This window comes from Monodelphis domestica, chromosome 1 (genome assembly GCF_027887165.1).
Source record: "Monodelphis domestica isolate mMonDom1 chromosome 1, mMonDom1.pri, whole genome shotgun sequence".
NCBI classification, from domain to species: domain Eukaryota; kingdom Metazoa; phylum Chordata; class Mammalia; order Didelphimorphia; family Didelphidae; genus Monodelphis; species Monodelphis domestica.
Window position 1 is genome coordinate 153,660,797 of NC_077227.1, and position 27,112 is coordinate 153,687,908.

The 27,112-nt window shown below is 34.0% G+C and overlaps 1 protein-coding gene across 25 annotated transcripts in view; it reads right to left on the reverse strand.

The window, feature by feature from the left end:
• The window catches only part of HERC1 (HECT and RLD domain containing E3 ubiquitin protein ligase family member 1), a 242,772-nt gene that overhangs the window by 45,532 nt on the left and 170,128 nt on the right, over positions 1-27,112 (reverse strand). For 16 of the 25 annotated variants that reach the window (XM_056820227.1, XM_056820224.1, XM_056820228.1 and 13 more), the window contains 13 exons: positions 19,694-19,928; positions 16,864-16,988; positions 15,874-16,094; positions 12,727-12,995; positions 11,777-11,829; positions 9,855-10,055; positions 8,929-9,103; positions 8,022-8,292; positions 7,634-7,847; positions 6,544-6,800; positions 5,550-5,677; positions 3,705-3,832; positions 502-702 (listed from right to left, as the gene is read on the reverse strand). In XM_056820227.1, coding sequence (XP_056676205.1) covers positions 502-702; positions 3,705-3,832; positions 5,550-5,677; positions 6,544-6,800; positions 7,634-7,847; positions 8,022-8,292; positions 8,929-9,103; positions 9,855-10,055; positions 11,777-11,829; positions 12,727-12,995; positions 15,874-16,094; positions 16,864-16,988; positions 19,694-19,928 — 2,478 coding nt within the window. The remainder of the gene's footprint in view (positions 1-501; positions 703-3,704; positions 3,833-5,549; positions 5,678-6,543; positions 6,801-7,633; positions 7,848-8,021; positions 8,293-8,928; positions 9,104-9,854; positions 10,056-11,776; positions 11,830-12,726; positions 12,996-15,873; positions 16,095-16,863; positions 16,989-19,693; positions 19,929-27,112) is intronic. The other 9 variants (XM_056820313.1, XM_056820305.1, XM_056820301.1 and 6 more) reach the window with 4 other exon arrangements.

Below are 27,112 nucleotides of genomic sequence, written 5' to 3' on the forward strand. Positions count from 1 at the left end.
CTATACTATGTGACTATCGACAATTTATAGTCCTTCTGAGTTTCAGCTTCCTAGTATGTTTAACAAAAACTAAAAAAAAAAATACTTGTATGATCCACCTTAAAAAAGGCTGTTGGGGGGAGGGGTATTTAGTAAAGCATAAAGCATGAAACAAATGTAATCCATTATTCTATTTGTTTGTAAATACTGAATTCTAAAGGCAAAGCAGACAATAACCATGACTGTATCTGACTACTTTTTTTAGATTATGCTCAACCTTCTGATAGGTGAGTTTTGGAGCCTGTTGCAACTCCTAGATCATTCAGACAAAATATCAGTAACATTTATGTTACATTACTATTCTTGCTCCTTCTACGGGTAAAAATCACTTTTCAAGTAGTACCTAATTCAAATGGAGCATCAACATGACCTAGAGAAAAATTCATTTTAAAGGTAGATTATAACAATATTTATATTTAAACTACCCTAGGTCCCATAGTTACGACAGAAGTAATCTCTTACCATCCTTTCGATAACAATGCTCTAACTCTTTTCGATGCATAGTTGATACATCTACAACTTCAATTAGCCCAAGAGATCCATCCATCCGTCCCACTAACAATGATTCTGGAGAATCTGATGACCAAGTTGTAGCTGGACCTTCTTCTGGCCAAGCCAAAGCAGATACCCAATGTGGCTGAGTATCGACTAATGCTTTTCCTCCTAAGAGACAGAAATATTAACTAGTACTACTTACTTAGTTCTTGTATACTTTTTAAAAGTTAAGCTGTCCATTTCATAATCCACTGAAGTTTGAAAGCACTTAAAGAGTTTACAGAATTAATTTTATGATGATGCTTTTTTTATATTACATAACATTTTTTACATGTAACTAGATGGTGCAGTGAATAGAAAGAATTCTGGACTTACCTACATCATGGTGTTAATGTGAGGGCCAAAGGAGATCATATATATAGAATGCTCTGTAAACCTTAAATTACCACATAAATGCTAGTTGCTATTATTTTTATTATATGAATAGTTCATCTTCATCATTAAAATTGGGAATTGTTTTGCTGACTGGAAATGCTAGGAGAATCAAGTTTAATAATGGAAAAAGCAGCTAAAGAAGTTATACTATTACTATATTACTACATTAACTATGAGGGCTTTCCAGAGCACAGCAGATTCAAAGTACCACGTTGTTGATCCTTCATTTTCAAAGAGAACCAATGATGCTATGGGATTATGTCTGGACTTGTGCATGAAATAAATTTAAATGAGGTAGAATTGCACAAAGTCATCAGCCTTACTCTTTCTATCAGAGTCACCAAAGTCCTGTGGCAAGACAAAAGTCAGGATGACTGATGATGGCTCAGATCCTGGTATCTTCCATGTCTGACCAAGCTCTAAGTGCAGTACACAAAGAAGGTCCTGGATTTGAGCCCCAGAGGAACCAAGTGAAAGCATCAAGTAGGAAAGTAGGTAGGGAAAACTGAACGAGAAGGAACTGTTTTAAAGGCAGGCATCCTGGAGATCATCAGTGGGAACTGATAAGCAGATAGCAAAGGAAGACAAAAACTATATACAGTTTGGGAGTTTTAATGGAGTGATAAATCTTCCTCTCTTATGTAAGCATTATTACTATATTACAGAACTGTAGAATAGATCTTCATAATGTAACTCAAGAAAAGTTTAAATTATATTCAATATAATTTGCAAAATAAATGTTCCATGTTATACCTTAAAATAATATATTCTTTCTAATAAAGTGTATTATATTATTGGGCTAAATTTAAAAAGCTAAATTTTAGTAGGAATAAATGTAAACTCTGTGCATTTATAAATGTAATGTAAAGTAAATGCAGACTTTTGGGGTTCAAAGAAACACTTTAAGTACAAGATGGTGGAGTGTGAGGACACAATTAGACAGCAATATCTATCTGAAAAAGAACTGAGATTTTAGGAACTACAGGCTCAATATAGATCAATGGTATAATAAAGCACCCAAAGAAAACTAATGTAATCTTAAGCTGCATGAATGAGATAGTCCATCCAGGAAGGTGACAGTCTTCTACTTTGCCCTACATCAGACTACATAAATGTTCTGGTCTGAGAGTCACATTGTGGGAAGCATAAGGGAAAGAGCATCCAGAAGCCAAAAATCAAGAAGTAAAAAGATCTTAAATCCAAGTAATATGAAATTTGCTTGAAGGAACTAGGTATATTTAACTTCAAGAGAAAAGATTTAGGAGGACAAGACCCAAAAGCTACACATGAAGATAAGGCTATCAGGTGGAAAAAGGATTATCTTGGTTCTTTTTAATCCTAGGGAGTAGAATTGGAAGCAATAGCTGGAAGTTACAAAGAAATCAATTTAAGCTTGAAGTACAAGGGAAATTTTCCTAATTACTATGGTAATCCAAACAAAGAATGGAGATGGTAAGTGTCCCCAAGGCTCACTGGACTTCTTTAAATGTTGTAGAGATAATTCTTATTCAGGTATGATTTGGACTAGATGGTCACTGGGTTCCCTACAAACTTTGAAATCCCATACAAAATACTAACATGATGAAAATGATACTTTCAAAGAGAACAGTTAAGAGAAAATGTAGTATCTCTGTAAATATATGTATGTATATACATATATACACACATACATATCTGCATGCCTATCAACATAGTAAATATACTTTAATATTTAATAAATCTGTGTTTAACTGGTATGAGTACCTCCTCCACTAACACTAATCATCACTCTTGCTATGCCTTATAATTTCATAAGTTGTGACAAAATAATTTATCATCTAGTGGTCATCCTTCTGATGGTAAATAAACATTTGCAAATTTGGCTAGAACAACTCTGGGACAACAGTCTGCTACTGAATTTCTACTTAATGAGTTCTGAGTTTGGTAGAAACCACTAGAGATGTGCTCCCTGTTAGCAAAGCCTTCTGGACCTACAGTTCATTGTAATGTTATAAGTAAGGCAGCAAAAGAGAACTATGTTGGATTCAATAAATATAACACAAAATATCAAGTTTTCTATACTAAAAATGACAAATTCAATGCAAACCAATAGTCTGAGACACTGGGCTATGTGCTGGCAATACAAAAGTAAAAATAAAACAATCCCTGCTCTCAGGAGGTTTATATTCTACTGAGGGAGAAGGGAATGGTAAGATAAAACTGGTACACAAATACAATTTAAAGTAATTTGAGAAAGAGACCATCTTATTAATTGGAAGAAATCAAGAAAAGCGTTACAGAGGAGAGGTCACCTGTCATAAACATGCAAAACTGACCTTATAATTTACACATGTATAGTGAGGTAGGTTCTTTAATTTAACAATTACTTATTAAGCACCTATTATGTGTGGTAACTGCAAACAGATTCTCCTTATTCTTCCATAACTCCAAATTTCAACTTGGAAACAAATATAATTCTAAGCATAAGAACTATTAGACTGGCAATTCTGTGAAATGTTTTATTTTCTTTGTAGGGACCTGAATCAGGCTGTTCAACAGCTTTTACCTAAAAGGTCTAAGGTTTTTGTTTTTTTTAAAGCATTAATGTATGGACTAACAAAATAAAAGAGAAATTTAGAATATACACAAATTGGCTTTTATAATCACTCTATGTTCACAGTCTATTAGGATTTAAAGAATTATAATAGTAAAGGAAAAAAAATCTCTGTCAGAGAAAAATTCTATACTGAACTTACCATTAACTTGCCAGATATTCACCATCTTCTCTAAAGCCCCAGCTAGATATTTGCCACTGATACTCCAAGAGACTGGTGAGAAACTTGGATCGCTAGGTGATCCTAGGCTTTCATCTGATTCACATTCCCTAGAACACAAGAGGCAAAATGTACAAGTCTATGAAGTTATCTATTCTTTAACCCCATTCTCATGAAAAGCCATATTAAACCCCTCAAATAAAATGATGTGCTCATATGTTTATATCTATTTAATCATGAAGACATAATTTTTAAGTTCAGCAAGTTTATCTGATGTTTACACTTTCATGTCTAACACTTGAGAAATATATAAATCTAAAAATGTAGTGATATTACCATTTGGAGAAATTGCATAGTGCCTAGTTTCTCAATATTTTGATAACTGCCTTTCAATATAATTGGTTTCCTTGGCAATCCAATCCTATGTATTTTATTTTATACATTTAAAAACATTCTGAGAAGGGACTTTCATAATATTTTACTTAAATCAAAGTACTAGAAGACACAAAAAGATTAAGAACATAGAATTAGTGGATAATATTCTAGCCTGGAGTCAGAGTTCAAGTCTTGATTCTGATATAGACTAGCTGGCTGACTATGGATAAAACACATGTAACCCTTTTGAATGCTAATAAGTTAAATGAGTTTCTGATCTCCATCTGTGAAGGTAATTACTACACAGGTACTTACACTGATGAAATTACAGGTCTAAACTATCCTTATTCAATATTCAATTTATATAAAGAAAACAATTCACTAACCAATGGTGGACTAATTATTTAAAAGATTTTGTATATGAGATTTGGAGCTCACAATTTCCCATTTATTAATTCTCTAGGGAAGTCAGAATTCCATGACTGTCAACCTCCATCTACTGTTAGAAAACATACTCAATTCTGCTTTATGAATTACTAAATACATGAGAAAGTGTAGTACAGTGGATTAGGATCTGTCTCTGGAGTGGGAAAGATTGGCCCAAATTCCATCTGTGACATTTAATGACTATGGGACCTGGAACAAATTCCTTATCTTTTCATGCAGTAGGCCATAGGGATCAAACTCATCTGAAACTCCCAGTGCTATTAGCATTTGAACTGAAAGAGGAAGTTTCTTCTTCACTGAGAGTTCCCTATACTAATAAAATCACAGATCTGGATACCTTCCCCCATACACACACACACACACACACACACACACACACACACACACACAATCTATATATGACTGTATATGCATATGTATGTGTATATATAGAAACTAAAGTAAAAATAGTATTAAAACTGCTATTTTTAAATCTATGAAGAATCATGAACCAAAAATATACTTTAAGTATGATGTATTAAATAGTCCAACATTTTGCCAGCATGAAAAGCTGTAGCTTAGACACAAATAAATTCAAATTCAACCTTTTTAAAACTGTATATATTCTAGAATACTTTAATAGTATTGGAGATTGTTGTTCAGTCATTTTAGTCCAACTTTGTGACCTCAATTGGGGTTTTCTTGGCAAAGAAACAAAACTAGTTTGCCATTTTCTTCTCCAGCTCATTTTATAGACAAGGAACTGAGGCCAACATAAGTTAAGTGACTTGCCCAGGATCATACAGCTAGTAAGTGTATGAGGACAGATTTGAACTCATAAATATTAGTCTTTCTCATTTGAGGAAGATTCAGCATATTTTTGCTGAATGCATGTGAAAATCCAACATTTTTAGTTTTGTTTTCTCTTTTAATTTTTAAAAGGGCAAAGTAATATGTATTTGGGATAATTGGATTTTTAGTATGTCCATGAGTATTCTAAAAATGAATTGTCATGTTAAAACTCACAATCTGTTGAATACACAAGTTTGTTGTAGTGAATATTGTTTCTTGGTTACATTCCAAACCCTTATGGTGCCATCATTGCCACTGGTTGCTAGAAGTCCTTTTTTATTACACCAAACACATGTCATTACCTAGAGAAGTTGAAAAAAATGTAAGTCCAAAGTTATTTGAAATAAGGAAAAACAATTTCCCATGGCATTGCAAAAGGAAAGAAAAACTTACCACTTCAGCAATGCAATTTGCACAGACTAATTCCTTCCTAAATATGCTATAAATCATGTTTGTGGTTGTCTGGAGTACAAGTTAACAAAGTGCAACTTCCAAACATTGAATATTTTACCATTGTGAGGAAGCTATAAAGCTTGGCTTGAAAATTAATAAGCTTCACTAAATATGTTAAAATACTAAACAAAAGACTTTAGAATTCTAAAAAGGAGACAGAACAAGAAAGGATTTTTATCTCTTTTGATTTTAATTTTAAAAGGGGTAGGGACAGTCTCCATTTTCTACAATACTTTATCACTATTCAGGAGGCTAAAAGTTAGTGGGAAAGAGTAAGGGCTATTACTTATTTTTATAATTATTTAACTTAGGAGCCTCTTCCCACTCAAATCTCATTTTTACATTTGAATATCACCATGAACACGCAGACCCATTTAAAGTCAAGAGTTGGCAATTATCTGAGAAATCTAGGCAATTCAGTATTTAGACACTGAAGTCCATGTGTCAGTAATTAGTTTGATATTATCCAAACATTTGTATAACTGATTGAACATCAAAATCCATTACTGTTAAAACACAAAACCCAGCATTTTATAGGGGTAAAGAATGCTAAATCTGCAGTTAGAAGACCTCCCATGTATTGTTTTGGGACCACGGAAAAGCCACTTAACCTCTATAGGCTTCAGCTTTCTCATCTGCAAAATGACAAAGTTAGACTAGAGGATATCTCAAGGTCTTTTCTGGTTTCAAATTTATGAGCCATGACAATACATACCCTATTTTGATGAGCTTCCAACTTTATAAAGAAACATTTCCTCAGATCTCCTCCAATGTCAGCCAAAGTCTGAGGACTAGTTTGGTTGTCTCGATCATGTGCAGCAAGTGTCCGCACAAGTTGTTGAGCAGCCCACTGCCTATGTTGTGAGGACAACCTTGAAGAGAGGCAGCAAGCTGCCAATGCATTAGCCAGCTCCAGAGGGCCTACAGCAGAAGGATCATAGGAAGGATGGGCATACAATTGGGCAATTAAACCTGCTCAAACAAAACAGTGAAATGATGCCCAGATGAGAGATGGTAGTACTGAACAAGCAAAAGTGGCATAACCTACATTCTTCCCAGAAAAAAATTCTTACAAGAGATAATTTTACTAAAATATGCATCAAAGGTACAATATTAACTTCACAGCAAATGTAATAAGATGAAAACATTAACTTTTCACATTTTATATAAATATACTTAAGCCTTTATCCTGAGCAAAATATAGTTTTAGTTGCATCACCAGAATTTAGAAGTCATTAGAAATTCAAAAGCAGGTTAGTGACAGTATCTACTAAAGATTAAGATGGGCTTAGCTTTTGCTTCTCCAAAATTAACCCATCAACCCACTGAAGAACTGGGAAGTCAGGTTGTAAAAGCCCATTGTTCTTGTTAAAAAAAAATATTACTAACACCTAGACTTGAAAATGGATTAGGAAGACTTACAGATAAAGAAGATATAAAGAATATATAAAGAATTCTTAAATATTTCCAAGTTTTACATTAGGCTAATTAAATATGAATATACATTTAAAGAGAAGAATAATATTTTACTTTCTTAAATATAATTATATAGGGGGGGAAAAATCTCAGTTCTCAAATTAACTTCCACAATAAATTTAAAAGCATGACATTATCTTCTAATTTTCCTTGCAAAAACATAAATATACCAAGGCATTTGTTCTATGTATTCACCTCCCCCCAAGTTCCCAAGTTATATAATACAAACTATGCAAAATATATAGATTTTAAAATGTAGTTAATAAAACATGTCAAAAATACTTTTTTTTAAATCATGAATTAGGATGACTGAACAATATATAAAGTACCTTTCTTCTCAATTTCTGCTTTATCATAGTTAGGTCTCAGTTTAGCTCCTTTGTCTGCCAACAATGCCACAAGGGCCTGAGTTACTACAAAGTTGGGAGAAGTCACAAGCTTGTTTTCTTCTGCAATTCCTCGGAGAAAGCTGGGCAAAAACTTGAGCTGAATTGGATCATCAACTGTAGTTAAATTAACACCTGTTGCAGCAGAAATCAAGTTCTAAGGAGACAATTAAGACAACATTTTTCAAATTTTTTTTTTTTACAGATTAGGACAAAAGGCAATTTCCTTTTCAATGATTTTCAAGAGCAGTGCTGAACAGAGAGGGAGAAAGTGGGAGTGGAGGGTCTGGGAGGAGAAGAGAAGCAAATAGATTAGATGAAATCCATCTACCTGTGTACACAACTGTACCAGCAGTTTTGCAGCACTAGGAGTATTAGATGCTAGACAGCCCACAGCTGTGCTTAAATAGGCTAGACATGATATTGGTTTGTTGGTCTTGCTGTGAACTCCTCGAGAACGTTCTGAGGAAGAAGCCACAGAGGAAGGACTTGTAGAGAGGCCAGCTCTCCCTGCTGCAGCCAAGCACATTAATCGAACCAAAGTTCGGATATCTGTTAAACCCAAGGACTCAAGGCCAGCAGCAAGACTACAACTGGAACCACTGTTAAAAGAGAAAAATACTTTAGAAGAAAAAGAAAAAGTTAGGTTTATAAAAGATAAATGAAAGTCCACATTATGTGCATTGTAGGTAACAATAAAAATAAAAGATAAGCATGCTGTCATTAGTATAAGACATGAAATTATTTTCATATTATTTTATTTTGAGAGGCTTTTTAAAAATTTCAACCAATCTTTAGTTTAATTGCTATATTTCTTGCCTTATAAGTATTTTAGCGATTTGTGACTCTCCCCACTACAATTTGTCAGTATTGCAAGTCAATACAGGGCTACCACTTGAATCATGCTAATTTAAATCTTTGAATTACTTCAGCCAGACAGTGGCCTAGTCAGTCAAATAACATGCTTGACAATTCTTTCCAATAAAGTGATTTAACTAAATTAAAAACAGTGCATTTGTACATGTTCTGACCACAGTACAAATTATAGTTTAGCCTATAATATGGATTTATGTACTTTGAATGTAACAGTAGAAGATTAATTTATAAGTAAACTATGAATTTAAATGTTGTATACTCCCTAGTAAAATGGCTACGCTCCATAATTCAAAGACTTTTAATTAATGAAGATTCACAGATAAAGTTAAACAGTATAACTGGTTACAGAAACTTATATTCACCTGACAGAAAGCAAGGAAAGTGCTCTCATCACCATTGTTCTTGCTAGAAGAACCTGAGCTGCTGCAGTCACTCTTCTTAAAGCCATTACACGATCATGAGGATTTGCCAGAGCAGCAGCTTGCTCTCCTAATGTGATTCTACCTGAAGAACTTTTTTCTACAGAGCCATGGCAACCTATAGAACACAAAATCTTACTAATGTTATGTCTGAACAACCAAGAAAGAAAAATATCTTGGCTTTTCCCTGCTATATTAGCTTCAGATGCTATAATTAAATTATCATTTTGATTAATTTAGGGCAGAAAATAGCAATACTTATTTATTAATTTCACAAGCCCTCATTAAGTACTTATATGCCAGACATTTTGCTATGTGCTGAAGGTAACAGAGCCAACAATGAAATAGTCCCTACTCTCATAGAGCTCACATGTTATTAAAGAAAAACAACACATACACAGAAAGATAATTTTTTTAAATTAAGGTGAGGAAGAAATGTATTCCAGGAACAAAAGATGGCCAACGCAAGATAAGAGCAATTTAAATTCAATTCTTGAAATTGTGATGTATTTAAAAATGCTTGAAATGGGCCATTGGAAGGGCTTAGTAGCCTCCAGTGAATAGCTCTTCTTTAAAATGGTATTTGGTTTTTTGTATCTTTTGTCTTTCATTAACCTTTGTTTTGCCCAGGTCTCCTATACATCCTACATCCAAGGGAAAAGACAATATAATAATTGGTTCATTTCTACCTTCCTTCACCACAGAGAAAAAAAAAATCAAGATCTTGTATGATAAAATGTTTCTACCTGGAGAAGAACAGTACTGGACCCTTTGACTTATTAGAAGAAACAAATCAAAAATTACGATTACGAGTATTTGTTTGTCCAAGAAAGTGCACCAGCATCCCATAGCTACATATTTAAGTTTACCTATTTGCATCAAAGTCTCTTCCATACTGTTAGTGGCAGTAACCATTGCCACAGATGCGCCGAGTGGATCACTATCAGGGAACTGAACTGGCTCTGGTACAATACGGCGGTCATTTAAACCTAATGGTCCAGCAAGCAATTCAAATTCTTCTTCACCAGTAAGTTTGTCATCCTCATCAACATCCAGCATGTCCCAGTCTTCTATAATTTAAGTGTATAATAAATGATGGGAAGATGTACACAAAACATAATGTTGGCACACAGTTAGTTGATGTGATGGCTGACATATCTGGGTTCTTTAACCTATATTCACTAAAAGAAATGCTAGCAAAATGAATAAGAACACTATCTCATGGTGATATAAACTTACTAGTTATATTGCCCTTAAAGCCAAGGGGAATGTAATGGGATTAATTACATGAACACAACTGTAACTAAGCCAATGATATCTGATAATAAACTAGGAAGTAGAGAACTGATATTTCAAATAATCTAAGAAGTATTAGTATGGGGCACAAGTACCTAGCACTGCTGTTCCACAAAAGCAAACTTTATAAATAAATGCTTCTCTTTTTAATAAATTCTTTTAAAAAATTTTTTAGCAATATCCAAAGTGCCTTACACATGATACACAAAGTTCTCTAAAAAAAAAAAAAAAGAGTGAATAGATTTCACCTGCTCTTCAGGGCCCCAGGACAGCATAATGAATAAACATGTGGATAGAGCCTGATTAGATACATACAGGCAGGCTTTACAAAGGCTTGTTGGCAGATGTGAGATTGCTCACTGTCCACTGCCTGTCATTTCTCCTTCCTGGGCTTCCAGTGCCTCCTCTATAACAGGAAGAGATCAGAAGAGATGATCTCTGAAGTCCCTTCCATATCTAAATACTAGACAAGTCATTGTATTATGCTACAATGCCTGTGGGTGCTATTGGAATTTTAAGGCCAGGAATCCCTATACAGAGTTCTGTTTCAGTTTGTCTTTGTTCCCCCTCCTTCCCCTATCAAACTACAAAACATTACTTTCCTTGATGTCAGCCTCCAAAGTTCAAGCCTTGTAATCTGGAATGGGCTATGAAACCAGAGACCTCATGCATAATTAAGAGTTAAGACTAAAGTAAATAAAATAAGCTCTGAGTGAAGATTTGGAGGCCTCTTATAAGTAAAATGTATATATGATTTAATATATAAATGTTGTGAAATTTATTCTATTCAGAAACTTAAAAAATCCCTTTTATATGGAATTTGCAGGAGCAGTGATTATATTTCCAAAAATTGTTGCTGCTGCTGCTGCTGAGTTATTTCAGTAGTAGTGTCTGACCCTTCATGACCCTATACAAGGTTTTCTTGGCAAAGATACTGGAATGGCTTGTCATTACCTCCTCCAGGTCATTGTGCAGATATGGAAACTGAGGCCAACAGGGCCATACAATTAAATGAGGTCAGATTTGAATTTGGAAAGGTGAGTATTCCTGATTCCAGGCCTAGCATTCTATCCACCATGCATATAGTTCCCCAAAATTATTAATTATATTTTATTTTACCTTTGTACTAAATACCACCACCAAAGAGCTCCATGTTATATTGAAAACAACTGTAATATATGCTGTACACACACTCACACACATTTATTTAAAACATTTTTAATATAACATATGGTTAGCAAAGAAATAATATATTCCAAATACCTGATAGAAGTGCTTTTTGCATGGACACAAATAGCCAATACTAGAACTAAGATTCTTTATCTTTCATTTAAATGTTTCCCCCCCAAAATACTACATTCTCATTTGTCATATAAATCAAAGTGTTAAAGATATGTAAAATATGGAAAGCTTAAAAGCCAAGGAAAACATATTTAGTGCTTATACTATAAACTATGGACTAGCAATAAAACAGAGTAACTCTTAAAACAACTACCTTCATACACGCTGTCCTGCTTGCCAATTAGATCTGGAGCCTGTCCTTTGTACCTGCACCAAAAATAAAAAAAATTTATTTTTATATGTAAAGCGTATCTAATAATTAGAAATGTAAGTTAAATTAGTAAAACTATAAAACTATGCAAAATCAAATAATAAAATTTATTTCATTCCCTATATAAAATCTATAATAAAATAGATGAATCATGGGGTAGAGGAAGAGGAAGGGATGTATTTGAAAATAAATGTAATGTAGAAACAAAAAAGTATCAATGAAAATAACTTGTTTAAAAAAAGCTAAGAAGTGAATTTCCCATGGAACTGACTTGATTGAATTAAAAATACTGAGGACAACCTATTCCATCAAAAACAGAAGTTTGTTTAAATAAATTCAATTAAATAAAAGTTATAATGCTAAATTCTCTTTTCATCAGATGTGTGTGATCTTAAAATCATCTTAAGTGGTTGGTTAAAAAACTGGCACTAAGTACATATTACTGATGTCAGCAAGTGATCTAAGTACTTCCCAAGTCAGGGCTTTCCAGCTGGCCTATAACATCAACTGAATGATAGATACATCTTAAATTCTGACCTCATATGGAATTCACAGCCATGAATCCCTCATCCCCCCCCTTTTTTTTGCACCTCTCAGAAATTCCCAGTACAGAAGTGAAATAAGTCCAATAGTTATTTCTTTGGGATCTCCACTTTCATATTCATCTATGACCAGATAAACTTTCCCTTATTCCCATACCAAACCTCAGTAACAGATCATTCAATTTACTCAAATATCACTTTATAAACTGCCTAGTAAGTGCAACACATTGTGCTATAAACTGAAAGAATGAGAAAAAAATGCTCTCTCCATTAAGGACTTAGAAGAAGTACACAAAGAATATCATTGCCAATTTTTCCCCAAATAAATCTGAAAAAAAAAAAAGGTCATACCTTTCAGAAATTGATGTCTTGGATTTAGTCTTCAGAGTCAAATATTTCTCTCTGCAGCTGCCACACAAGAGGTAATACGGATTTCCACTTCCACATTCACCACCAAACCATCCATCTACATAAGAACCATTGCTCCGATAGCCCTGCCGATTAGCACTCCTACCACAGCCAGGATGGTTTCTTTTCATGTGTTGGTTGAAGCTGACAACACTGGATTCACACAACTCACACACCACCACTTCTTCTCTGTCTTCTGATTCGCAAACATGCTGTGTAAAATTATTTTCATACTAAATTATTTCTATTTTGTGCTGTAATACTATTGCTATGGTTATAGTACAAATATAGCATTAAAGGTACATAATTTTAACATAAACTATTCAGTAAGGAAGAACTGGAAATTCACAACTCAAGAGAGATTGGCCTGGTAATTGACATAGCAAATGAAAGAAAAATGCATATTGCCCACACTACATAATACTGCAGAAGGGGAAACAGATCTCAAGCCAAAAGGATGTAGGTTCAAATTCTGACTCTAGGAACTATGTGGCCTTGGACAAGACATGTCAACTTCTCTGGTTTTGTTTACAAAGTTCTTAAATGATGAGGCTGAACAAAATCACCTCTGAAGTATACTGCTCTTAGTCTAGGCTTCTGATATCTATTTGGAAATGCAAAAGTGGATGCCACCAAGTTAAGGATATCTAACAAAATAAACAATAAATTTAGGCACTGAAAAGATCCTGACAGACTGGAACACAAACTAAATCTAGTAAGATGAGATTCAACAGGGAACAAGTCGGTACATTCGGGTTCAAAAAAATCAACTTCAAAAGTACAAGATGGGAGAGTACAACATGAGACAGAAATTTGTCTAAAAAAAAATCTACGATTTTAATGTATCACAACTTGAATAAGTCCGCAGTATGATATATCAATCTGCCAAAGAAATGATGCAAAGCTGCATTGAGGAAAGCTATGTCCAGGATTAGAGAGGCTAACAGTTCTACTATATTTTTTCTCTAAGTCAGAAGGCAACCTGAGATAAGCACAGTGAGCAAGGGTACTGGATCCTAGGTTGGAGAACCCAAGCTAAAGCCTGGCTTTGCTCTATCCTCTTTGTGCAACCTTGGACAATTTATTTCACTTCTCTGGGCCTCAGTTTCCTCACCAGTAAAATTCTGGGGTCATACTAATCTAAGGCCCTCTTTTGCCTATAATCTTTGATGCCATAAGTTGTATTCACTGCTGTATGAAAAGCTTCTGAAATTACTGGAGATATTTATCCTGGAAAAGAATAGATTTAGTGGAGACACAAAAGCTATCTTGAAGAATTTGAAAAGCTGTCAAATGGGAACCGTCAAAATTGCTTGTCTCTAAAGGTCAGAACCAAGTATTACGAGCAAAAATTGCAAGCTACATTTACACTACTATAAGGGAAAATCTCATAATTAGATCTGAAAGTGGGATAAGCTACTTCAGGAGGTGGTGGATTTCCCATTATTAGAAGTCTTTAGGCAAAGGCTGGATAACTACTTGTTACAATATATTTTAGAAGTAATTCTTATTCAGGTACAGTTTGAACTGGAGAGGTGGCCTTGGGCTCCTATCCAACTCGGGTTCTATGATTCTGAGTTAGTCCACCAATACCTCTATTGTGAATAAGCACTGCAGGTAAACAACAAACTGGACGTGGATTTGAATAGGAGGAAAATATGCTAGATAACATGTGGATAACTATACAGTGTTTTCATTAATCCAAAGTGGTTTCTTGACAAAAAAAACCTCATCTTTTTAATATCAGTATTCTCTTATCACTAAAAATTGCAGAGAAGTTACTGACATGTTATGATGAAGGGAGTTTTCTATACCAATAAAAAAAGAGGTCCAGTTGCTATTCCTTTTTCTCAGTTATGCTAATATAGTTGTGAATCACAGAAGAGCACAACTTCAAAACAATAAAAACAGCAATGGAAAGACATGGAAGAAATAGCCAGCAGCATGTTAACAAGAAGTTACATAAATAAAAAATGACAAAAATTAAGCCCTTTCAAACTGAGTTGCTCACAAAGTGAAAGCAAAGGATGAGATGGGCAATCTAAGAGTGAAACTATTGTCTAAGAATTATTAAGTCTTAAGGATGACTTTCAGTGCATTAGGTAGCTCCTCTACTGCAAATTACAGGAGGCCATGAACAGAACTTCAAATGATCGCAAAGTATGGAAGGATTAAAACTTGAGGAAGTAAGTATTTATAATGAGGATATGATAGATCCATTTAGATAATTGAGGTATTCTGTATGTGGTATGAAACCTTTGCTTTAAATTTAACTGTGAACTTCTTCTTATTGATTAATTTGTCTCTTAAAGCATACCAATGGTCCTGATCCTCCTTTGGTCTACAGAATTAACTAGTAAACCAATAAGCCTTCTAAGAAATACTTAAGAATAAAAATGAAAAACTGCCTCTAACTCAAAAATTCAAGCAGACATTACAAATGCTGGCTTAAAATGAAAAGGAACTCATTTTCAATTTAAAATGTCTCACTTTCGATTTGGATTTCTCATAGTCTCTTGGCAAAATTACTAAATTTTATTCTATTTATTTAGTTTATTTAATAGTGTTTCTCTTCTCTGTAGTATTTAAGGAGTAAAGGCTTCCAAGCAGAAATCTGTGAATTCTTCATTTTACTGAAAAATATAATGTCCTGTTCTCACCTAGACCCACCTACATATCCTGTCATGGAAAGAATTTATTAGCAAGTTCTAAGTACATATTATTTCTTAGAATGGATGAAATAAGATCATTTGAATTCCAATAGCCATATTAAAACAAAAACTGTTATATTGAGCATCTAACCTTGCTAAGATGATTCCTGTATTATAATTTGTCTCCAACAATGGAATAAATCAAATAGCACTGCTTCATTAAAAGATTACAAACTAATAATACACCTAAAGAGAAGATATTTTGTTTAGGTTTTTCTCATTTGTTTGCAGTCATGAAAGTAACTAAGCAATGATTTTTAAAAAAATTTTAAGATAACTATCAGAAAGAGTAATTTAACTTCAGATATTAGATAATAAGCTGTTAATATTAAACACAACAAAAATAAGTCAAAGCAGCCCAAGCTGCAGTCACACACACCCAGGTAGGCCAATCCAATACCTCTGGGATCCACATTCCCAGAATATCATTATCACTGGTCAGGTCTTGTCCAAACATTGCTTCCATTGCTTCATCATCTAGATCAATTTCCAATTCTTCATCCAAGTTAAAGTCATATAATGCCCCAGGGTCTTGCTGCAAAGAAATTCCCTCTCTTCGACTTTGATTCCTATGGGCCTGTACAGAACGGTATAACCCCGCTCAGAAAAAAAAAAGAAAAACATTTTACTTGCATACAAAAAATACAATTTTAATTGTTAATATAGTGTGAGATAGGGGCTTAGCTAATTTCGAGACTGATGATCACAAAGGCAAGAATGTAACCTAAAATGTTATATTCTTTGCACGTCCAAGCAATATTTAATATATATTATTCTGTGTTCTATACAAAACCTTTTATTTTCTAAGAGAATAACTAAGAAGAACTGTACGAATGCCAATATTGGCCTTCTGAATCCTTATCAGTTCACCTGATATTAGGCCAACACTTATAATGCCTTATTTAAATGTGTATTGTCTCCTAGTTAAGTTGTAAGCACCTTTGGGAAACAGAGGGACAGGCTATTGTAATTATTCAAATCTATCAGAATAGTACACCTTGATCAAATCATTTAAGTTCTCTGGGTCTTGGTTTCATGATCTATAAAAAGAATGCATTGGACTCAATTATCTCTAAGATCCATTTTAGTTCCAAGGCTCTAATGCTGGCATAATGCTTTGTACCTAAAAGATACCTGAACAAAGAGACAGCAAGCTGGAGTAGAAAGAGCACTGGATTGGAGTCAAAGGAACTAGGTCTGAATCACAGTACTGCTACTTACTATCTGTATGATAAATGAGTTGTTGAATTGTTCAGGGCTTCAGTCTCATAAAATGAGGACATGGACTAAACAATCTCTAACATCACATCCATTCCAGTTCTAAATATATGATTATATGAAAACAGAATAGTATGCAATCTAGAATTACCTGCTCTTGCCAGCAATGTCCGAGCAGCTAAATCAAATTTGTGTCTTCTTGTTACTGCTGATCGACTCCTGGAAGGAGGTACACTTCCAGAAGCTGTATTTTCTGAATGATCCAAATTATCAGAGCTGCAAAAGAATTTGAAAACAAAAACAGAAATTGAAAAATGCAATGAGAAGAAAGAATAACCTAACAAACATTGAGTTATGCCATAACTGGGTAATGGTTTTTCCTCCTTATTTAAAATATAAATGAAGGCACAATTATTTTTTTTAAATGTAGCAGGTACCTATTGTGAAGCAAAAAGAATGATAGTGTGTTACAAGGGACTCTGGGCACTGACTCTGGAAAGAGACTTGTATTCAAATCCCACATTAGGCCCTCACTATTTGTGTAACTCTGGAAAAGTCATTTGAATTCCCTGAGCTTCTATTTTCTCAACTGTAAAATTCTGGGATTGAACTGGATGGCTTCTGAGGTCCAGTTCCAGGGTGATAAGTGATTTGTCATTCTAATCAATAGATAGGCTCTGAAATAAACCTCCTTTCTTGCATGTGCCCCAACTCAAAAAGAGCAATATTCTGATTCTGCTTTTTGCTAAAAATATAATTATGGAAATGGTTGCAGGTATTTAACTTTTAATTCACATTACTTCTATTAAAATGTAAGATTAAGTAGTAAGAGCAACTAAAATGTCTAATGTAGGCAAAATCAAATGTGACTACCAAAGCCTGCAAATTTTTCATCTTTGGAAAAACTCTACTTCAAAGGACTGAATTCAAAGAAATTTAGTTCATCACATTTTCTTGTCTAGGGAGCCCATGTATTGTTAACATGGTTTAAATATGTTAATGTAGCTTACTAGGGATATAGGCATGTTCTTATTTTGAATTCTAGGCAAAATTTGATCCCACAAGTCTTCCACCATTTCAGTTCTTCTACCTAAGCATACCAACTTCATTTCATTCTAACTCCTCCATTTTACTAAGAAGAAAAATGAGGGATTAAGTAATGTGCTCAAGGTAAAAGTATCAGAGGCAAAATCTGAAACTTGGCCATCCTGTTTCCAAATCCACTATCCTATTCACTCTCCATACTGCCTCTTCCCTTCTAGCTTCTATGGAACTGTTCCATCTATGTAAATTACTGACAAATCTATGTATCTAGCCCAGATCTCTCTCCTGAGCTCCAGTTCTATAATACAGCTTAATGGATTTTTTCTCTGGTAGGGATCTCAAACTTAACATGTACAAAATCTACCTTATTTAAATTGGTTAACATTCTCTGTTGATAAAACCACCACTCTCCCAGTCACTTGAGTTCACAAACTTGAAGCCACACTAGACTGTTCCTTCTCCTTCAACTCCTATATCCAATCAACTGTTGGGTCTGGTTTTGTCCATCTCCAAAACAAAAAAAATCATGTCCATATTCTCCCTTATTCACATAGCTTCTACCTTAATTCAGGTGCTCATTATCCTTTACCTAGATAATTGTATCCTAATAGGTTTCCCTGCATGCATTGTCATTTCTCTTCAATTCACCTTCCACTTAGCTGCAAAATTGGTATTCTTAACACGTAGATATGATAAGGCAGACCTCTCCTACCACCTACTCAAAAATCTTCAGTGGCTCCCAAATGCCTCTTAGGATAAATAATAAAATCCTCAGCATAGCACTTAAAGCTTTCACAACCTGATTTACACCAACTTTGTAGTTTTCTTTCAAGATTCTATGCATTTTCCATTCTAGTCAAATTGTTTCTTAGACATATCATCTCTCATCTCTTCTTGGAAAAACCTATCCCCTTTTCTGGTATGACTTCTTTGCCCCTGCCTTATAGAATTCCTCTCTTCTTTAAAAATACAGCTCTAGTGTCACCTCCTACATGGGACCTTTTCTAATAGCCTCATTTGTTAATGCTCTATCTCTCTTGGAATTATTTTCTACTCTTTAGATTTTGTGGTCTTTTTTGGGGGGATTTTGTACAGCTTATATCACCAAGTATAATATATACTTCTTGAAAAGGAGAACCATTTTATTCATATGTATATTTATTATATTATTATATTGTGATATATGTCATATATATATTTATAAATTTTCTCAGCATCTGGTATTGTACCTTACTTATAAAAAAAAGAACTTGTTAAATATTTGCTTACTTTATCTCTTTATTTCTTTCAGTGTCAGCACTCACCCAGTGTCCTAAACTCAAGACTCTGGTTTATACCTTAAATCTTCCTTCTCTCTCAATCTTTCATATTCAACCTAATTCTCATCAGTTCCCCTCCCATAATATATCATAGTTTTCCTCTTCACTATGTTTATACCACTATTGGTTTTATACAAGTCCTTATTGCTTCCCAGTTTGCTTCCTGCAGTAGGCTAACAGCCATTCCTGATTTACACTCTTTTCCTCTAATTTATCCTTTGTACTAAATAAAAAAAATACCACTACTGTACAAATCTAGCTGTGTCACTCCTTTGCTCAAAAATTTCATTTAACAAAGTTTAACTCCTTAGTCTTTTACTCAAGGCCCCTCACAATCTGGCACCATTTTATCTTCATGTTTCATACATGCTACACTTCAAACTGTATTAACATCTTATATTGAATATGTTGGAATGGTTCTGCCTCTCATGTTCTTATACCTAGAAATTCTTCCCTCCTCTTTAGGTGTGGACTACCATCATCCTTGAAGCCCAACTCAAAGGCACACCCTCCTTCATGAAGTCTTCTCTGATTCTACTTGTCAGTAACATCTCTCTCTAGCAATCATGTACCACTACTGTACAATGCAGAATTGAAAAACTAAAATCACTATTTCACCTTTCATTAAATGCATCCTCCATTTCAGTGCCATCAGCTGATGGTATGTCCCCAGGTGATTGCAAATAACAAGGATCATTAGATTTCCCACAGCTATTGGTTGAAACTGTTCCTACGTGACATGAATCAGAAGCACTGACTGACTGAGGTTCCTCATCTTCCTCATTACCAGGATGTTCTATCATCCACATGGCCAGGACTGTAATGTTTTGGGCATCTGCTTCACCTCTTGCACCTAATAAAAAAAAAAAGAAAATTGACTTTTTGTATAGCAGACATTTATGTTGTAAAGTGTTCTTTCTTTAACTACTTTTGATGCCAGTTAAAATGGTTTAATCAAATTTTATAATTATTTAAAAACAAACTCCACCTTTTCAGATCATAATGCGATAAAAATTACTAAGGATATATGTAGCAGCAAATAAAAAATTAATTGGAAATTAAATAATACAATTCTCCAAAATCGGTTAAAGAACAAATCATAGAAACAATAACTTCATTGAAGAAAATGACAATGAATAAACATTCTTTCAAAATCTATGGGATGCAGCTAAAGCGGTACTTAGGAAGAAATTTACATCCTTGAGTTCATATATTAATAAATTAGAGAGGGTAGAGGTCAATGAATTGGGCATACAAATTAAAAAACTAGAAAGTGAACAAATTAAAAATCCCCAGATGAAAACTTGAGATCCTAAAAATTAAAGGAGAAATTAGTAAAATTGAAAGTAAAAAAACCTATTGAATTAATAAACAAGACTAGAAGCTGATACTTTGAAAAAACAAACAAAATAGACAAAGTACTGGTCAATCTAATAAAAAAAAGGAAAGAAGAAAACCAAATTGACAGTATCCAAGATGAAAAAGGAGACCTCAACTCAAATGAAGAAGAAATTAAGGCAATCGTTAAAAACTATTTTGCCCAATTATATGGCAATAATTATGGTAATCTAGGTGATATGGATGTATATTTACAAAAATACAAATTGCCTAGATCAGCAGGAGAAGAAATAGAATATTTAAATAACCTCATATCAGAAAAAGAAATGAAATAGAACTCCCTAAGAAAAAATCCCCAGGGCATGATGGATTCACAAGTGAATTCTATTAAACATTCAAAGAACAACTAATCCCAATATTATATAAACTATTTGACATAATAAATGAAAGAGTTCTACAAAATTCCTTTTATGATACAAATATGGTACTGATTCCAAAGCCAGGTAGATCAAAAACAGAGAAAGAAAACTATAGACCAATCTCCTTAATGAACATAGATGAAAAAATATTTATTAGAATACTATCAAAAAGAATTCAGCAAGTAATCATGAGGGTATGATCAGGCAGGATTTATACCAGGAATGCAAGAATGGTTCAATATTAGGAAAACCATCCACATAATTGACCATATCAATAAGCAAACCAACAAAAATCACATGATTATCTCAACAGATGCAGAAAAAGCCTTTGACAAAATATAACACTCATTCCTATTGAAAACACCAGAAAGCATAGGAATAGGTGGGTCTTTTCTAAAAATAATAAACTATGTATTTAAAACCATCAGTAAGCATCATCTGTAATGGGGATAAATTAGAAGCATTCCCAATAAGATCAGGAGTGAAACAAGGATGCCCATTATCACCTCTATTATTTAACACTGTACTAGAAACACTAGCAGTAGCAATTAGAGAAGAAAAAGAAATTGAAGGTTTTAAAATAGGCAATGAGGAGACCAAGCAGATGATATGATGGTATACTTGGAAAATCCTAGAGAATTAACTAAAAAGCTAGTGGAAATAATCAACAACTTTAGCAAAGTTGCAGGATACAAAATACACCCACATAAATCATCAGAATTTCTACATACTTCCAACTCATCCCAGCAGCAAGCATTAGAAAGAGAAATTCCCTTTAAAATCACCATGGAGAGCATAAAATACTTAGGAATCTATCTGCCAAGACAAATGCAGGAACTATATGAACACAACTACAAAACACTCCACACAATTAAAACTAGATCTAAATAATTGGAAAAACATTAATTGCTAATGGGTAGGATGAGCTAATTTATTTATTATATATATTATGTATATAATAATAATAAAAAATAATAAAAATGACAATCCTACCCAAACTAATTTACTTATTTGGTGCCATACCCATCAAACTACTAAAAAACTTTTTTTTTGCAGAATTAGAAAAAACAATAACAAAGTTTATTTGGAAGAATAAAAGATCAAGAATATCAAGGGAAATAATGAAAAAAAAAAGCAAAGGAAGGTGACCTAGCAGTACCATATCTTAAACTGTACTATAAAATAGTGATCATCAAAACCATATGGTACTTGCTAAGAGACAGAAGGAAGGATCAGTGGAATAGTGGAATAGAGTTGGGGTAAGAAAAAAATTACAAAATATATAATAATTTTGATTACATTAAATTATAAAGTTTTTGTACAAACAAAACCAATGTAATCAAAATTAGAAGGGAAACAACAAATTGGGAAATAATCTTTATAACAAAAACCTCTGACAAAGGTCTAATTGCTCAAATTTATAAGGAACTAAATCAATTGTACAAAAAAATCAAGCCATTCCTCAGTTGATAAATGGGCAAGGGAAATGAATAGGCAATTTTCAGATAAAGAAATCAAAACTATTAATAAGCACACGGAAAAATGTTCTAAATCTCTTATAATCAGAGAAATGCAAATCAAAACAACTCTGTGGTCTCACCTCACACCTAGCAGATTGGCTAATATGCCAGCAAAGGAAATAAAGTAATGAATGTTGATGAGGATGTGGCAAAATTGGGACATTAATGCATTGCTGGTGGAGTTGTGAACTGATCCAACCATTCTGGAAGGCAATTTGGAACTATGCCCATAGGGCACTAAAAGTCTGTTTGCCCTTTGATCCAGCCATAGCACTGCTGGGTTTGTACCCCAAAGAGATAATAAGGAAAAAGACTTGTGCAAAAATACTTAAAGCTGTGCAGTTTGTGGTGGCAAAAAATTGGAAAATGAGGGGATGCCCTCCAAATGGGGGATTGGCTGAACAAATTGTGGTATATGCTATTGATGAAATATTATTGTTCTCAAAGGAATAATAAACTGGAAGAATTCCATGTGAACTGAAATGATCTCCAGGGATTGATGCAGGGTGAAAGGAGCAGAACCAGGAGAACACTATACACAGAGACTGATAGACTGTGGTAAAATTGAATGTAATGAACTTCTCTACTAGTATCAATGCAACGATCTAGAACTATTCGGAGGGACATATGAGAAAGAACACTATCCATATCCAGAGGAAGAAATGTGGGAAAAGAAAGCAGAAGAAAAACAACTGCTTGATCACATGGGTTGGTGGGGCTATGACTGGGAAAGTAGACTAAAAGATCAGCCCAGTGTAAATATTAATAATAAGGAAATGGGTCTTGATCAATGTGCACATGTTAAACCCAGTGGAATGGCACGTCAGACATGGGAGGGAGATGTGGAGAGGGGAGGGAAGGAACATGAGTCTTGTAACCATGGAAAATTATTCTAAATCATGTAATTAAATAAAATTTAAAAATAAATAAAAACAAACTCCAAAGAGTTCATTATCTTACTCATAATCTGAGTATGATTATGCAATGATGCAAGTTATATGTGTTTTCATCCTGTGTAATTCTGGACCATATTTTCCAAAAAATCCTCCTTGCAAAGATTCATCAAGAGGTTCTACCTGCTGTGATTGAAAAGTTTCAAGTAGGGTCCCAGAAAACACTGTATTTGCTTTATTAGAAAGAGCCTGGAAAAGTTTTTTTGGGGGGTAATATTTTTTCCTCCAATTACATGTAGAAGTAATTTTTAACATTTGCTTTCTCACACTGAGTTCCAAATTCTCTCCCTTCCTCCTCCTTTAGACAAGGCAACATCCATTCAGTTTCCAATTCCTTGTCACCACACAAAAAAAGCAGCTATAAATATTTTTTACAAATAAATCTTTCCCCCACTCCACCTTTTTTAATCTCTTCAGGATAGAGACTTAGTAATGATTGCTGGATCAAAGGGTATGCACAATTTTATAGGCCTCTGGCCATAGTTCCAAATTGTTCTCCAGAATGGTTGAATCAGTTCACAACTCCATCAACAGTGCCTTAGAGTCTCAATTTTCCTATATCCCCTGCAACATTTTTCTTTTTCTGTCATATTAGCCAAATCTGCTACAGCCTAAGTAATGAGAGACTATTCATAAGTAGACTGGCCACTTAGTAAACCATTCATTAAAATGGAGATCTTCCTTGAAGTTTTTAAGATTTGTTGATACCAATGCAGAAATGAATTTATCCATCTTTAATAGCTCATTCTTGATAGGTTATCTCATTAATTTTCTTTTCATAGAATACATTTCCTGGAAGATATTTTTTATTCATTTGAATGCCAAACATGTTTCCACTACCCTGTGGAACACTTAAAATTTTGATTCTCCACATCACCCAAATGATGTCAATTTGATCCTCTGCCTTCAAGTATGAAGGAAAACAGCCATTCCACTGATCTACAGCCACAAAGAATCACTGGGGAACATACTGGTGTTAAAGCTGGAGTTCTTAAATTAAGCTAGGGTCTATTATGTTATTTCTTAATATTTTAAAAACTCTGTTTTAATATAATTGATTTCTTTCTATAACTCTGTATTTTATTTTAGGAAGGGGTCTAGAAGCTTCAGCAGACTGCCAAACAAAAGGATTCATGACACAAAAAAAGGACAAGAATTTCCATGCTACAAAGATGGGGGGTTTTGTGTGTGTGTCAAGGAGCAGCTTAGAATGGTTAAAAAAAAAGCTACACAATTTCACATATGTAGTTGAGTGCACCCCTCCACAAAGTGCTGCTCTCTTGCTTAATTGTTATATGAAGGTGACTTCGAGTTACTGAAGACTATGCCAGCACAATATAAGTTCTAGCAAGTTCTATCATGTTTGAAAAGATTCAAGTAATGTGTCCCAGCAACCAAATGAATTTGCTTTATTATAAACAGCCTAGCTAAGTATTGAGAGACTCTTCCCAAACACACTGGCCACCTGGTGATGAATTCTATGATAACCCATAAAACAAAGAAAAATATAAATGGCCTTCAGATTTGTAGAGTTTCTTTTTCTTCAATGGCAATGGTAGAGGGGTTAGAAAAAGAGGGCAGAGAACACCAAGCATCACAGTTTTAAAATCATCAATAATGATCTTTATTAGTTGCTAATACTTTAAATATGAGGTACTTATTCAATAATGAAGTTCCTCAACAATAATGAGCATAATGTTGGAGGATCTGAGTTATATTAACTTCGATATAGTCATACTTTATTATAAATGAAACTTGACGTGGACAATGAAGGAGATTAGAGTCAATTTTATAGTGTACCCAAAGGCAATAACAAATACTTAATGGAAAATTTGGTTATGTTGTATTGCAGAGATCATGATAAATGCATTTGTAAAGACCCCATTAAGAGTAAGTGTAATTTTTGTGGTAAGACATTCTACAGACTTCAAAAAGCCTCTCCAAATTAAGTCAACATATACATATTATAGTGCTATGTGACTTCAATGCAAAGTTAAAGACAGTAAAAAATATATTAGAAATCACAGTTCAGGAACAAAAACCAAGAGAAACAAAAAAATTGTAGCCTACACAGAATCCTCACATACTTATAATGACTACTTGCTTCAAAAAAAGAAGGCTCTGGCCATGATGAATATTGAATAAAATCACAAATACTTAAATAGATTTTATTTTTAATTGACAGATTATAATGAATTTATGACATGAGCCTTTCCTTAATTATTTATACATAGTCAGACCACTGATGTGTTAGAGCAAAAAACTAAATTAAAATGAGTACAAGGCTTGAGGAATAAAAATGATTAAATTATGTAGTGTGCAATTAAAACAACTTTATCTTGACATATTTAAATAAGGTACTGATGAAAAAAATGAATGGTAGAAATGACATAAATACAGATGAAAACATTTTAATACAGAAGTTTGATTTATGTAAATCAGTTGCTAAAACAAGGAGACTTAAAGATCCTAAAAATACATTAGTAAGCAAACGCTTCCATTACTTGTTAAGTAAAGTGTTATGGCAATCAAAGGCCACAGTGGTTGATAATAAAAATGCATCTGTAAAATCTTACAGAAAAGGTAGATTATAAGCAGTGTGACCTTATAAAATAGAGAGCAGCAATGGCGTGTAAAACCATTTAAGAAAAGCATGGGTAAGAAATCCAATGACATTTAGACAATATTCAAGAAAAATGGAAAAGATCTGCAAATATTTTTAAGAAAAATTGTTTTTAAACCATCAGAGTCCAAAAGGTCTTTAAATTGGAGGAAAAGCAGATCTACTAAACCAAATGTACATAGAGGAGATCTGTGCTAGTAGTAACTGAAAGAAGTGGATTCTATTACTTCTAAAGATGTTTAGTTGTTAAACCACAGGTCTGATAGGCCAAAATGGTGGCTTGAGATCTCTTATTGACGCAATCTTGACTGCTGTAGTTATGTAACAAAAGGTTTTAAAACGATAAATAAAGCAAGGATCGGGAATGGGAAAGAGGGCCAAGGAAAGTCCCTAGCTCTATAACTGCATCCTCCAAGCTAAGAGGCTCGCAGGAGCCTGCCTTCAGTTCTTGAGGCTATCTATCAACCTAACTTCTCTGTTGATACCCCAAAAAATCCTAAATCTAGCTATCCTGACTACGGCCACTCCCAAAACAGTCTTTGGTAATGGCAGTACAGTTCAGGTTTGCTGGGAAAAAGGCTGACTGAATGGTAGAGTCACCCAAGGCCCACAGCCCTCAGGCTGCAGGGTTTCCTGCACAGGTACAATTCTCTCTGGTTGGCTCTTCACACAGGTCACAAAAATTATCTTCAGTTGTAGAACAGGAACAAACTAGGTAGAACAGTTGGAAATCTAAGCCTGTAAGCTGGAAAGCTGATCTGAGGGCCTCAACTGTCAAGTCCAAAACCCCTCCTCTCAGGGAAGTTAGTTAACTCTAATAGGAAGTGCTCCCTCCAAGTTCCAAAGAAAAAGGAACTCAGCTCGCAGTTCCAGGCTTCAAGTTCCCTTTTAATTTTGTCCTGCCATTCCTTTTTGGAACACTTTTCCTTGAGTTCCATCCATGAGCTACTTGATTTTCAACCCCTGTTTCTTTGCAACCTTACCTTCTTATTCCTCTATTCTAATATAACAATTGTGACGGCATTCAGGAATTGATTTATAAGTTATCTGAAAAAGGGCAAGGCACTCCAGATATAGGAAAAAAATCTCAGACCTTACTAAAACAAACAAACAAACAAAAGGCAAGAGATAACTGCTCTGTATGCCTATTTTCCCATCTAGAAAATAAATTAGTAAACAAACAT